Source organism: Macaca fascicularis, chromosome 6 (assembly GCF_037993035.2).
Source record: "Macaca fascicularis isolate 582-1 chromosome 6, T2T-MFA8v1.1".
NCBI classification, from domain to species: domain Eukaryota; kingdom Metazoa; phylum Chordata; class Mammalia; order Primates; family Cercopithecidae; genus Macaca; species Macaca fascicularis.
In genome coordinates this window covers 22,649,594-22,664,329 of record NC_088380.1, presented here as the reverse complement: position 1 = coordinate 22,664,329, position 14,736 = coordinate 22,649,594, and the positions used below count along the sequence as shown (strand labels likewise).

The 14,736-nt window shown below is 36.4% G+C and overlaps 1 protein-coding gene across 9 annotated transcripts in view; it reads left to right on the top strand.

Moving 5' to 3' along the window:
- CDH12 (cadherin 12) overlaps positions 1–14,736 on the top strand; it is a 1,136,530-nt gene that overhangs the window by 792,239 nt on the left and 329,555 nt on the right. For 7 of the 9 annotated variants that reach the window (XM_005556619.5, XM_045393559.3, XM_045393558.3 and 4 more), the window contains one exon: positions 5,336–5,752. In XM_005556619.5, the coding sequence (XP_005556676.1) occupies positions 5,522–5,752 (231 nt within the window). In that variant the 5' untranslated portion in view covers positions 5,336–5,521. Of the gene's footprint in view, positions 1–5,335; positions 5,913–14,736 lie in introns of all 9 variants that reach the window. The other 2 variants (XM_073995100.1, XM_015451240.4) reach the window with 1 other exon arrangement.

Genomic DNA, 14,736 nt, shown 5'->3' with positions numbered 1-14,736 from the left:
CATCTGTTCACTAAAGGACTGCAGTGTTATACAGACTTGAAATGGATTTTAGGATTATAAAACAATGGCAGGAGTTAGGAAATGCACTCTCATACACGTTCTCATTGAGGGATACAATTAAAAAATATTTACTTAGTCATATTTATATACAGCTCCACAAATAAAATAACATTGTTGATTGTGTCCCCACAGTTCAAACGCTACTCAACAGATAGTTACGTAGCATAAAACTATGCTGTGCCTTCATTTAAAATGATACTTCAGATCTATCTTGTTCCAAAGTCAATATTTTTATTACTCTATTAAGTAATTTATTTATTTTTAATAATATCAATGCCAGAAGCAGTTCTCAAATTTGGAGTTGTCAAGTAGGTCAAACAGGCTGTCATCTCATCTGTCAGACCCCAGGACTACATTCACAGTTCAAGTTCACTAGGAAGAGCTGCCTGGAACAGTTGGAAACCCTCATGCCCTCTTTTCTGTACAACAGCTACTTCTTATCACTCTACCTGGTGACCTGTTTAGTGCCTTGCTGGGCTGTTGGAACACTTTCTGAATTTTCAGTCACTATGCAATCCTGTGAGAACACTGACCCTGTGTATTATTTCCTGCCTCAGCCTAAAATTATGTCCTTCCCAGGTCCTTGTGGGTGGAAAGCTGGGAGTCTTGGATCTCTGGACTTCAAAGGAACTGTATTGACCTGATAGCTTACATCTCCTAATTTTACAAAAGAGCTAAAAGTGTCTGAAAGCTTAAGCTGCCCAATATTGAAATACCTGCTTAGGTTTTGAAAAATAACTTGAAACTCAAGTTTGTAGGCACATATTCCTTGTTTTACTAGGATTGGAAACTCCTGAGGTTTTGTGTATTTTTACATCTGTCAACAGTGGGACAACACAGTAGAGGATCCAAGAGTGTGAACTCTGTAGTCAGACTGCCCAGATTCAAGCCTGCCTGCTATGTACTAACATGTAGATCATGGTCAAGTCATTTAACATCTCTGTTCCTCCATTTCTTCGTCAAACGGATGTAATGATACCACCTCCTTCACAGGGCTGTTATATAGGCACAGAACGTACAACACTATGTAGAACGTTGTAAGTTTTCAATAAAGGTTAGCTATTACCATTCAACGAATTATTCATTCAAACTTAATGAAGATGTGCTTGGTGCCTATCATTTGCCAAGTAATAGTGTAGACCCCAGGAACAGAATGGCTGATAAAATAGGCACCATACTCCTCTCTGGCTTCTCTTTACCCCACCACTCCACCCAGAAAAGAGTAAACAATCACATGAGTACGCTTCTAATATAAATTACTTTAATTACTGTTATTAATATGAATTAAAACTAAGGAGTTTGGACTCAGGAAAGGGACAGAATGGCAAGGGTTGAGCATGCAGGGGTCGATTTGCAGGCCTTGTTAAATTCGTAAATATCATATTACAGTTCTGGATTTTAATATGTTCAAGGAGAAAGTTTTATGTTTTTAATTACAGGTGCTTCTGCTAAGCATGATATGCAAGTTTTTTAAAAGCATTGCATTCTGCAAAATTCATATTAAAATAACAGGGCTCATAGAGAAAAAAAATACGTACAGATCCCCAAAACTTGTGCAATCACCACCGGCAATCACCATCCCAATGAAAATATCAGCAAAAATAAACTATTGCTAAATAAATACCTAGTAAATATAAAATTCTATTCTTACAAAAATAAGGTAATTTGATAACATAGATACAAGTAAGGTTCAGCCTACTCTGAGAAAGGCACAAAAGTCTGGAAGAAGCACAGCACAGTATGATAGAATTGTGTCCGACAAGAGCCAAAGAAAGAACAGAATGTGGGCCTGAGGGAAACGGGCATCATATTCTACACTGCACTCCTCTGTGGCTCCAGTTAACTTCAGCTTTATTACCATAGTTTGCATTTAGCTGCTGTTGTTTCATGGTACAAACTGTTTATGTGTTGGTGAATTGGCTTATGAAACAACACACAGTAGTCACCCCTTATCCTGCATCATTTTCCATGGTTTCAGTAACCAGTGATAAACTGCAGTCCAAAAATATTATATAGAAACCTATAGAAATAAACAATTTATAAGGTTTAAACTGTGCACCATTTAGAGTAGCATGATGAAATTTTGCAGCATGTACTTCTGTCCCACCTGTGATGTGTATTGTCTTTTTGTGCAGTAGATTCACGTAGTAGACACTCCCTGCCCATGAGTCACTTATCCTTCTTGGTTAGCAGATTGACTGTCACAGCATTGAGTGCTTATGTTCAAGAAAGCCTTAGGTTAGTTAATAATGGCCCCAAAGTACAAGAATAGTGATGCTGGCAACTTGGATATGCCAAAGAGGAACCATAAAGTGTGCCCTTTATGTGAGAAGGTGAAAGTTCTCTACTTAATAAGGAAAGAAAATAGATCATATGCTGAGGTTGCTATGGTAAGAATAAACCTCTCCATGAAATTGTGAAGAATGAAAAAGAAATCCCTTCTAGTTTTGCTGTCCCACCTCCCAAAACTCCAAAAGTTACAGCCCCATGATACGTGCTTAGTTAAAATGGAAAAACTATAAAATTTGTGGGTGGAAGACATAAACAGAAACGTGTTCTGATTGATGGATAACAGCTTCAGTACTCTCCTTGGTTTCAGGCATCTCCTGGGCATTTTGGAATATATCCTTCACAAATAAGCAGGGACTACTGCGCTTTGCATGTTAAATTCACATTTCTCTCTACTTACCAATCACTTATTCACTAATTTCCCCACACTATAGACACATATTCTAGCACAACCGACAGATGGAAAGTGATGTGAGTGGATGAAAACTTCTAAAAGATTACTCTGATAGGGAGTCACAAGTCAGATTTTAGACACCTTTGACTTCTAAGTGAAAAGGAGAATTTGGACCAGACTGGAGACAATGATGATGAATGTAGTCATATGTCCAACCTCAAAAATCTCTAATATACAATAAAAGGACACTTGTCTTGAGAGATGACCTTAGAGGTCAGTGTTTTCTAAAGTCTGAGTGTTAATACCTCATATCCCCAAAATAGTGAAAGAGAAGGTTTAATAGAACAGGAAGGCAGAAATGCAACCTAATGGCATATTCTAGAATAGATTTGGGAAGTCAGAGTTTCTGTCACCCACTTTTCTCCTTATATTTATCTCCCAATCTGAACGGACATGCTTAGAATAGGATTGGTATGAGTATGGGATGAAACATGGAAGAAAGAAAAAAATTCAAGAAATTAAAACACCTTACAGGTTAATCCTAGCAATTTGAACTTAAAAACAAATGAGAAAACATACATTACCCTGCTTACACGTTATTGAAATAGATGCAAAATGTTCTCTTACTTTCTAATGTATTTTTACCACAAATATGATGCAGTTCATGTTAGATATTTTACTTTGAATGTTAAGAATAAATTGCTTAAATAGAAATCACACTTTGTGATTCAGACTGTATTTTCTAAATCAGTGCTGTCCAATGGAAAAAAATTCATAATGTAAATGTGAGTTGCATATCAAATTTTAATTTGCCCATAAACACATTAAAAAATTGGAAAGAGGCGGGGCAAGGTGGCTCACACCTGTAATCCCGGCATTTTGGGAGGCTGAGGCAGTCGGATCCTGAGGTCAGGAGATAGAGATCATAGTGGCCAACATGGTGAAACACTGTCTCTACTTTTAAAAATACAAAAAATTAGCCGGGTCTGGTGGCACACACCTATAGTCCCAGCTACTCGGGAGACTGAGGCAGAAGAATCGCTTGAACCCGGGAGGCGGAAGTTACAGTGAACCGAGATTACACCACTGCACTCCAGCCTGGGAGACAGAGCAAGACTCCATCTTAAAAAAAATAAATAAAATAAATAAATAAGCAAAATTAATTTTAATAATATGTATTTTTATTACATTACACATAAGTGAATACACATTGATCTGAATTGCAGCTGACTAGTTGACAAAAACGCCATGTTTTATAGATACTTAATTAAACATGCATTGATTTTGATTTTAGTTCTCTTTGTTTGGAAGCATTATATATATTTTCTGGCTTCCAACATTTTTGGCCCTTAGAAACTTTACAGGCTCGAAGCACTGTGACCCTAGTGCCAAATGCATAAAATCACCCTGGTGCTAGAGCCACATTTCATCGTGCCTGCTTAGAAAATACAGGAATGCTTTTATTCCTTTAGACCTCAGTGCAATTATCACCTACCACAGGCTTTGGCTAACTTGGGTTTTATCCTCAGGATAGTTTTGTTTGCTTTTTTCTCCCCCCATCAGCATAATTTGCCTTCAGTTATTTATTTGACTGCTTATTTTCTGTTTGTGATTTTAGAGAGGCAAAGATTGTGTCTGTTTTCTTATCTACCACATAATTAAAGGCAGTGTATTATAGACACTCAATGAATATTAGATAAGTGAATTTAAAAACGTTTGTTATAAGAGAAAGCTCAAAAGTCATTTTACCTAAATGCAGAGTAAAAGTCTTGCTTCTGGTAGGGATCCAGGTTTTCTCTGAGCTACACAACATCTATAAAGTAATACTCACATTGTCAAGGTTTCTGGTATATCCAGGCTAGAGAAACATTTTTTAAGAAAATTTAAATTTATAAAGACTTATAACATTGTATCCATCATTTACATTTTAGTAAGATCATTCAATTTTACATTTAATAATTTATCTTGTTCTTTAGATCGTCTGTATCTTTCTATTCTCTAACTTCAGGGGCTTTTTGCTTTTTAAAAATTGTGTTTTCTTTATTCTCTACATTGTGGTTCTTAATTTTGGCATTTTTTTGATCCCCTAGGGGATATGTGGCAATGTCTGGAGATACTTTTTTCTTGTCACAAACCAGATATGGGAAGGGGTGCTACTGTCATCTATTAAATAGAAGAAAAAGGTGCTACTAGAAATCTTAAAATGCACAAAATAGCTTCCCAGCAATAATGAATTATCAACCCTAAGATGTCAATAATGCTGAAGTTGCAAGATCCTACTCTAACTTAATAGCTCACTTTAAAATAGCAATCTGTATTTTTCTCCTTAAAATGTTTTGCCAATTTTTTGAAAATATAATTTCTGTTTATAATGCACCTTTTGCTTCCTTGTAACTAATATTTTCTCAAGTCTGTAAAAAACTCAATTTATCCAAGTTAAAATGGTGAATAGCGGTGACCATTTACTAATATAATTCTTTTATAGTCTTTCTTCTCAGTTTCCTTAAATGTTGGCAGATATAGTGAGAGTTGTGACGAATATCATCATGCAATATTATTAATTTAATGTATCTTTGTTAATCTATTTCATAGGTCCCTTTAGATGGAATATAATACAGCAGAAGCCTTTTCATCAAAAGGATTAATGCCTGCATTATCATTTCTGCAATAAAACAAGAAGCTAAGTGGTGGAGGCCACAGACACCTCGAACCTGGATTCCACAATTCTACGTTAAGTTTTGGAGTTTTTATTACTCTGCTGTAGGAAAGCCTTTGCCAATGCTTACAAGGAACTGTTTATCCCTGCTTCTCTGGGTTCTGTTTGATGGAGGTCTCCTAACACCACTACAACCGCAGCCACAGCAGACTTTAGCCACAGAGCCAAGAGAAAATGTTATCCATCTGCCAGGACAACGGTCCCATTTCCAACGTGTTAAACGTGGCTGGGTATGGAATCAATTTTTTGTGCTGGAAGAATACATGGGCTCCGAGCCTCAGTATGTGGGAAAGGTAATGGCGTGTTTCTTTTGACAACCACTTGATAGGAAGGGGGAATATGCATTGTGTATTTTGTATGGATGTTTTGCACAGGAGTTGAACAAACCAGTGACTAGAACACTGGAATTGAAATCCGAGAGACCTGGTTTATCTTCCTGACTCAATGGCCCGGGTAAGCTTCAGAATATCATTTAAACCCTCTTTGCTTTAATTATTCCTGATTATTTTAATGAAAATAATATATGTTTGGTTCAGTTTTTGACATTCTTTGCTGAAGACATGAAGTTAAAATATGAAAATGTTATTAAGCATAATTGTAACTGTAGTTAGAACTATAGTATCAGTATAGTTTATCATTTTTATTGCTCACAGCCAAATTGGAGATGTTTAGCAATAAGAGACACAGAAGAATCACCAGGCATAAATAATCTAAACTGATCTTGGTGTTCTTTAATGACAAGGATGTATTTCTTCTTCTTTCCCATTAAAATGTGATGTGCCATTTGGATTGTGGTTCTGAAGTATTCAATTTGGCTTGCTAAAGCTTTATAAATAATTTCTATATGTTCAGCAGATATTTATAAATGTATTTATGGCTGAAGTAATAATTTTTGGAAGCCAAATATGTACACATCAACACAGCATACAATTTAAAAATCTTATTGCAACTTTATGGAAATTTATTTTTTTTCACAAAATACTTGGTGGCAACTGTCTGTTTGACAGTTATGTTCTACTACTTATTTTTTTTTCATAAAAATTTTTTCACCCATGTCTAGAACAGTGTGACTTGTCCATCACACACAAAATAATTTCCCCCAGAAATACGTATTATATTTTGATTTTGTGAATTCTCTTCAAATTTTGTAAAAGATATTGCCATGGGTTTTAATTAAAAAAAAATAGATGCCTGAGGAGAGTTTAAAATAAATCCAAAGTCACAAATGGAAAACCATAATAGGAAGAGTGTTTGGAAATGGGTATGGAAGATCACGCCTCTTGAGCAGCAAATCCTTTGAGCTTTCTGAAAACATAAGCTAACGATATACATAACAGGTTCTATCATTCCAATATTAGGTCAAAGGAAGAATAGTCATTTAAGATCTGAATCATTTCTACCACATTTAAAATAAATTGCCTTGTGGAAATGTATTTAAAGGATGTTAAACGATATAGTGGAAAAGGTCTTTAAATAGAATCTTTGTTGAAAGGGACATATAACCAGAGTTTCCACTAAGGCATATGTGGCCCCAGGCAAATGATTTTTGCAGGGCACCTATCTATGTTTAAAAATTGACTAACCCCAAATCAAATCAGCCCGTAAGTATCATTCTAGTAGTCCAATCTCAATGATCTTACAAATACACACAGACACACACACACACAGACACATACACACAAACACACACACAAACACTGCCATTAAGCAAGAACTGTGAACTATCTCCTTTACAGGCTGCCCACCAGGAGTCAGGGGCTGTTCAGTTGGCACTGGGACAACCCCACGGTGCAATCCTTAAAGATCCACAGGGCACTTATGAACCTGTAGGTTGAGTAGAATGTCAAAGTGAGCCCCAAATGATAAATGGACACTGAGACCCAAACAGTTCCAGCCTAGACCAGAATGCCCTTCTCTGATCATATTGCTGTCCACTGATAGCCCTAGTCACACAACAAGTCTTGGCAAATTTTGAGCAAGTCACTCCAAACTATGGAATTCCCCAGAAGTTACTGCATAAATCTTCTCCTTGCATAATTCCTCAAATATGACCGTGGAATATAACAATCACTAACATTTCTATATTGTAAGATAATTTCATGTGGTCCTCCTACACTTGTTTCTTTTTATTTAATTTAATGTAAGAATGGAAGTTTGAAATCCAAGACAAAGGGAAGGGTAACATAGTCTAAAACTCTGCAAGATAGATGTCAGTTATCTCAACTCTGTTTATGACAGAAGCTAGGCATCATATTGAGATTCCTGACAAATTCTCTGTTTTTGATTAGAGAAGATCCATAGACCCCAATTTCCAGAATTGGAGGTAATAAAGTTGAAATTAGGTTAAAAAAAGTAAAACTGACTTTTATTTGAACCTAGAGAGTGGTAGTATTTCATCTCCTCAAACAGTTCATGGGATTGTATATGCAAGTTTTTGCTTGATATGCAGAAATTCCACTTTTATAATTGCTATAACAGTGTAGAATTCATCCAGTTTATTTAAAAGAGGAACTAGTATTTATAAATATAATTAAAAAGGAGTAAGTCTAACATCTAACCTATCATTACATTTAAACAGCATTATTTCCACTGGTACACGGCTCCACATTGGTAATGGGCAATGAACACCCATGTTTCTCAAGCAGTGTATATTTCTAATGCAGATGAAAGAGCGGATGCCAAGATTTCTTTTCCACCAGGAAACTAATTAAATTTTAATTAACTGTCTTGATGCTTCTAGATTTGAGAATAGAAATACAATAACATGGAGACCAATTTAATCCATTATATATGTATGTATAAACATATGAATATATTTATATTCCACTCATTCCAGAAAGACTTTGAGATTACTCATAGAAAAGGAAAGTATTATGAATAATATGGAACTCAGAGCTAAGAAAAAGGGCTAATGCAAAAATGCCTAGGAAAATTGTCAGTTGTCTACAGTTCACCGTTGGACAACTTGGGGGTTAGGAGAACTGACTTCTCCCTAGCACAGTTGAAAATCCAAGTGCAACTTTTGACTCCCCCAAAACTTAACTACTCATAGGCTGCAGTTGACCTGAAGCTTTACTGATAGCCTAGTCAATTAAAACATAATTATATGCTAGAATACATATAACATAAACATATTATGTTTATATATGTATATATGTATTATAGACTATATTCTTACAATAAAGTAATCTAGAGAAAAGAAAATGTCATTAAGAAAATCACAAGGAAGTCAAATACATTTACTATTCATTAAATGGAAGTGGGTCATCATAAAGGTTTTTTTTTTAATCCTCATCATCTTCACATTGCATAGGCCGAGGAGGAGGAAGAAGTGAAGTGTCTCAGAGGTGACAAAAGTGGAAGAAAATCCACATAAAGTAAACCTATACAGTTCAAACTTACCTTGTTCTAAGATCAACTGTACTATCTTTGGCCTCAAATATGACTTTCTGGTTCTTGGTAGAAAGAGCATATATGAAAATCATTAATTCGTATAGTTCCCATTGTCAACTCCACATTTTTAGGGACCGATTGATTTTCTTACATTCAAATCTAAAATAATGTATTCATGTAGAAATTTGTAGAGGCAACTGAGAGACTTAGGTGACATGATCTTCAACAACCATTTTATTTAAAGAATCAGATGTTCATGTTGATATCCTTGCAAGAAAGCACAAACTGTGCTATTACTTGTAACAAATCTTACTTTACTTTCTATACAAATAAATCACAGGGTATACAGAGGTAAAGCTTTCCTCAAATACACATTGTGAATTTAATACATTACCTAGATAAGTCTAAGTTTTCATATTGTACAGTAAGAAAGAAATTAACTTTATCTGCAAAAATTTGTACTTCATATGTTACCAGTTGTTCAAACTAACCACAAGCAAAACATTTGCATTATTACAGACATACATATATATACATGTGCACAAGTGTGCATACACACACCAACATGATTTATGCTTATACCAACATGGATAATTGCAAGCCTATATCTGTGTGGTACTAAGTTTTTTCATAGCCTCCAAGTTATGTATCCAGGAAATGCTGCCTATTTTATCCCCGAAGAATTAATTTAAGAAACTGAGTTGTCATTTCAGATGAATCCCAGTTAGCAGCAATTCTTAAATCTAAACTGTTTAAAAGGGCAAAAAATAAAAACGTAAAATATATATATAAACCCTAGTTTCTGAGACATCCATTTATTTAACTTACCTTTGATGAACAATGCATTACAACATGAGACGGTATTAAGCCTGCAGGAATAAATGTTACTGTGAAGGTCTCTAGATTACAATTATAAAAGTTAAACTTTATTGAGTGCTTCCTTTGGGCACCATTTTAATTGCTTTACAGACATATACTTACATACATATCTGCAAAACAGCACTATGACTGATCTTCTTATTAGTGCTATTTTACATATCAGAAAACTGAGGCACCAAAAAGTTAAATGACTTCCCCATATCTCAACACCCAGTGGGTGCTTAAGCTAACATATCAACCAGGTGGTCTAGCTCCATTGCACCAGAAAATATCATGGTTTATTATCCTTCCAGGCTCTTAAGTGCTAACGATCATTTCAATACTGTATTAAAAGTGTTATAATAGAAACACTATTAGGAAATGTCTATGACTCCATCCAGAAGATGGAGGAATTCTAGAAAATCATCACAAATGAGGAAGCACCTGAGATGAGTCTTGAAGGATGATTTGATTTTTCTAGAAGTGGTAGTATGGGGAAAAGTTTTTGTAAGCCCTGAGGCTTGAAACTTCAAGGTGAGCCTAGGTAGCCATATTTCAGTATAGTCAGATAGTCAGAGTGTAAAACCAATTACTTAGAGTGAATAAATACAGGAAGTGTGGAAAGGTTCAATTCTCATACCCAGATGAGTAGTATTCATTCTTAAAAGTGTAAAGACCCATAAAGTGCCTTGTTTGGGGATTAATACTAATGGAATTGCAATTCTGGAATGACCCATCAGACAGCCAATTAAAAGACGCGTTGAAGACAGGGGAAAAGGTATAGAGATAGGGAGAGCATCTGCAGGAGAAAGTTACAATGGGCATGAGGAGGAAGTATAATGAAGGAAATGAGAATTAGAGTTGAATATTTGAAAGGTGAAGAGATAATGAAAAACTTCAAGATTCATTGATCATGGCAATGTAAAGGATGAGACAAATTAGAGAAATATTGTGGAGGCAAAATCTGCAGAAATTAGTGGATAATTGCATACAGATAATTAAAGAAAGGGAAGAATAAAAAATGACACAGATTTCTGACTTCTGTTTTATTAGTATCCCTTGTAGATTTGGGACTCAAGTAAGAAATAAAATAATTGGTGTTGGACATCCTATGCCCTTAGTTACTTAGAAGTACACAGGTGAAGTATATCATAGATATTTACATACATTAATCTAGTGTTCACAAAAAAGTAATTGGAATACAAATGGTAGTTAAAATCATGAGTGGTTAATATACTCTAGGGAAAATTACAGATAATGTAAGAGAACCCGAATTTTTTTAAAAAAATTTTATTATACTTTAAGTTCTAGGGTACATGTGCATCATGTGTACATATGTATACATGTTTGTTACATATGTATACCTGTGCCATGCTGTTGTGCTGCACCCATTAACTTGTCATTTACATTAGCTACATCTCCTAATGCTATCCCTCCCCCCTCTCCCCACCCCACGACAGACCCCGGTGTGTGATGTTCCCCGCCCTGCGTCCAAGTGTTCTCATTGTTCAATTCCCACCTATGAGCGAGAACATGCGGTGTTTGGTTTTCTGTCCTTGGGATAGTTTGCTCAGAATGATGGAGAACACTGATTTTTATTTGCAAAGCAGATTTTAAAAATTAGATAGATCTAATTAGTAGAGCCAAAAGGCAAGCATTAGATAGTGTCATGGAAGATAAACCAGGAAAAGTTTTGAAAATAAGGAAGACAACAAATGTTGAACTCCACAGGCCAAATTAAATAATGACTTAAAAGGTTCCATTGGTTTTGGTAACTAGTGACCGAGAAGTGACTTTTGTCAAAATAGTTTTAATGGTTTTGTCTAAAGCGTAAGGAAAGAAAACAGAGATGTGTACAGCTCGTGGATGATATTTCAAAAGCATAGATGAAAGAGACTGAAGAATACCCTGTTGATATTCTCAGTTTAATCCTACAGGTGTATTATTTAGTTAGGATTCTCCAGAGAAGCAGAACCAACAAGACCTGTATATAAATAGAAAAAAGAAAACATTATTTATTTATTTTTAGTTTTATGCAAACACTTTTATTACTTTTTAAAATTTAATTTAATTTTAAATGCCAGGATACATGTGCAGGACCTGCATGTTTGTTAACATAGGTTAACGTGTGCCATGGTGGTTTGCTGCACCTATCAACCCATCACCTATGTATTAAGGCCTGAATGCATTAGCTATTTCTCATGATGCTCTCCCTCCCCCTGCACTCCTGACAGGCTGCAGTCTGTGTTGCTTCCCTCCCTGTGTCCATGTGTTCTCATTGTTCAGCTCCCTCTTATAAATGAGAACATGCCGTGTTTGGTTTTCTGTTCCTGTGTTAGTTTGCTGAGGATAATGGCTTCCAACTCCTTCCATGTCCCTGCAAAGGACATGATCTTGTTTCTTTTGATAGTTGCCCAGTGTAATATGTAGATTCAATTCCATTCTCATCAAGATACCATTGACATTCTTCACAGAATTAGAAAAAAAAAAAACTATGTGAAAATTCATATGGAACAAAAAATTATTTTTAAAACATCGGTTCATGCAATTGTGTAGGTACAAGTTCAAAATCTGCAGTAGGGCCTCTAATGGGATGACCTGGGGAAGAGCACCATTCTGAGCCTGAAGGCAGTCTGCTGGAAGAACTCCTTCTTGCTCAGGTGACATCAGTCTTTGTTTTGTTAAGACCTTCAACTGATTAGGTGTGTGCCACCCACATAATGGAGGCTAATCTATTTTACTCAAAGTTCACAAATTTAAATATTAATGTCACCCAAAGAACACAGAAACATCAATGATCATGTTTGATCAAATATCACACCATTATAAGTCCACTCTTTGTCAACTTAGCACCCATCCACATCTCCTTAAACCATGTTTAATCTCCAAATAGAGATAATAACAAGGTCATACTTCTAACAAGATATAACTATCTTGCATGCAACCAAAAATACACAAACCTTTTTCTCAGAAAAGAATGTAAAGTCCTTGGGTTTGCTCATCTTGATGTTCTGCAACTTGATGTAAAATTAACAATACTTAAATACTGTGATATAAAGTCAATACATTTTGTGTTACATGATAAGGGGATAGGAGAGGGAAGAAAAAGGATATTAAATATATCATATTTATAATAAGACAAGGAAGAAGTACTTGTAATGATTATAGCCCTCATTTCCATAACTGGTCATGTATCATAGCTTGTATTTATAACTGCCTTTTTCCATTACCCATTTTGTATTACCTTTGCTATCAGCAAGCAACTCAGCTGGTAGTGGCTCTTTACCTTGGGGGGTGACATAACCTTAATTTCAAAAGGGTGTGGTCTAGACCATTACTAGTTCTGCCTAGATTGGTTTGTTGTGGTTTTCCATTGACTTTAATCACAGGGCAAGGTAATGTAAGAGGTGCCCTAAGGAATATCCAATGTTGCATCCATTGTGGAGGGTCAATCCAATTTCCCGTTGGTACTCAAGATCAATCACCCTGGACAGCACAGTAATTTCCCTCCTTACTCTTGATTCAGGGGAATGAGGAACTCAAAGAGGCTGAGTGGCAGTCTCAACTTCCAGTTGAATGGAACTATTATTTTGTGTCCTGGTGGAAACATTCTTCCTTCTGGAACTAATACCTCTAGACCTGCATAGCATAAGTCCATAAGGTCAAGAAGCAAAATTTTTGCTAATATGTCACCAGGAGTAATAGTGGTATCACATTCATTTCTACCTCATAATTCCAGACCAGTCACTTCTGGCTTGAGATTGATTCTGGCTATGGAAGAAATAGTGCCATATATTGGATGCTGATTCAGAGCATTTATAGCCTCCTAGAGACCCTTGCCTCAGCCCTGCAAGGGATTGCCACCTATCTAGCACTGTAACTGAGCCTATTTCACCTTCCCTTCAAGCCAGCTGCTTTGGACTGGTGGGAAACATGGTAAAACCAGTGAATTCCATGAGCATGGGTTCATTACTGTACTTGATTTGCTGTGGAGTGTCACGATCAGAAGCAGTGCTGTGTGGAAGATCAGGATGGTAGATAAGGCATTCTACAGGTCCACAGATGGTAGTTTTGGCAGAAGCATTATATGCTTGGAAGGAAAATCTGCATCCAGAGTGTTTATTCCAGTAAGAACAAAATGCTGCTCCTTCCATGATGAAAGTGGTGATGTATAATCAACCTGTCACCAGGTTGCTGGCTCATTTTCTTGGGGAATGGGGCCATATTGGGGATTTACTGTTGGTCTCTGCTGCTGAAATGTTAGGCCCTCGGCAGTGGCTATAGCCAGGTCAGCTTTGGTGAGTGGAAATCTGTGTGTTGTTGGTCTCATGCCACTGTGGCCCCTTTATTTATGAGCACATTGAGTGATGACAGGAGTAGCTGCCGGAAGAGACTGACAGGTATGCACAGAATGGGTTATCATATCCATTTGATTATTAATATCTTCTTCTGCTGATGTTACCTTTTTGTAAACATTCCCATAGGACACAAATACCTTCACCTTTTTTTGGCACATTCAGAGGGCTCCATCCCTTTACCTCTTCCCCAGAACTCTTTGTCATTAATGTTCCAGTCATGTCCCTTCCAAGTCCCTGGCCATTCAGCCAACTCCTTGGCCACAGCCCATGAACTGATATATAATCTCATGTTTGCCCATTTCTAATTCTACGCAAAATAAAAAACCAGGTGCACTGCTCAAATTTCTGTCCACTGAGAGGATTTCCAGTCACCACTGTCTTTCAGAGAGTGTCTGCATCTACCTCAGAGCCTTATTTTGTTCTGCATCTACCTCAGAGCCTTATTTTTGTTCTGTTCCCCACTCAAAACTAGCAGCATTTCACATCACTCAGTAAATGGGCCAGAGTAATGTACCCAAATGCAAAGTATGTTACCTATAACACTGCAGCTGTCGATTTCAGGTGGTGCTTGCTTATCATGAAGAACCATCCATAAATCAGGCCCAAGTCTTCCCTTTCTCTCTCAACTGATAGGGAGCACGTGATGAGGCCACAGGTACAGGCTTGGA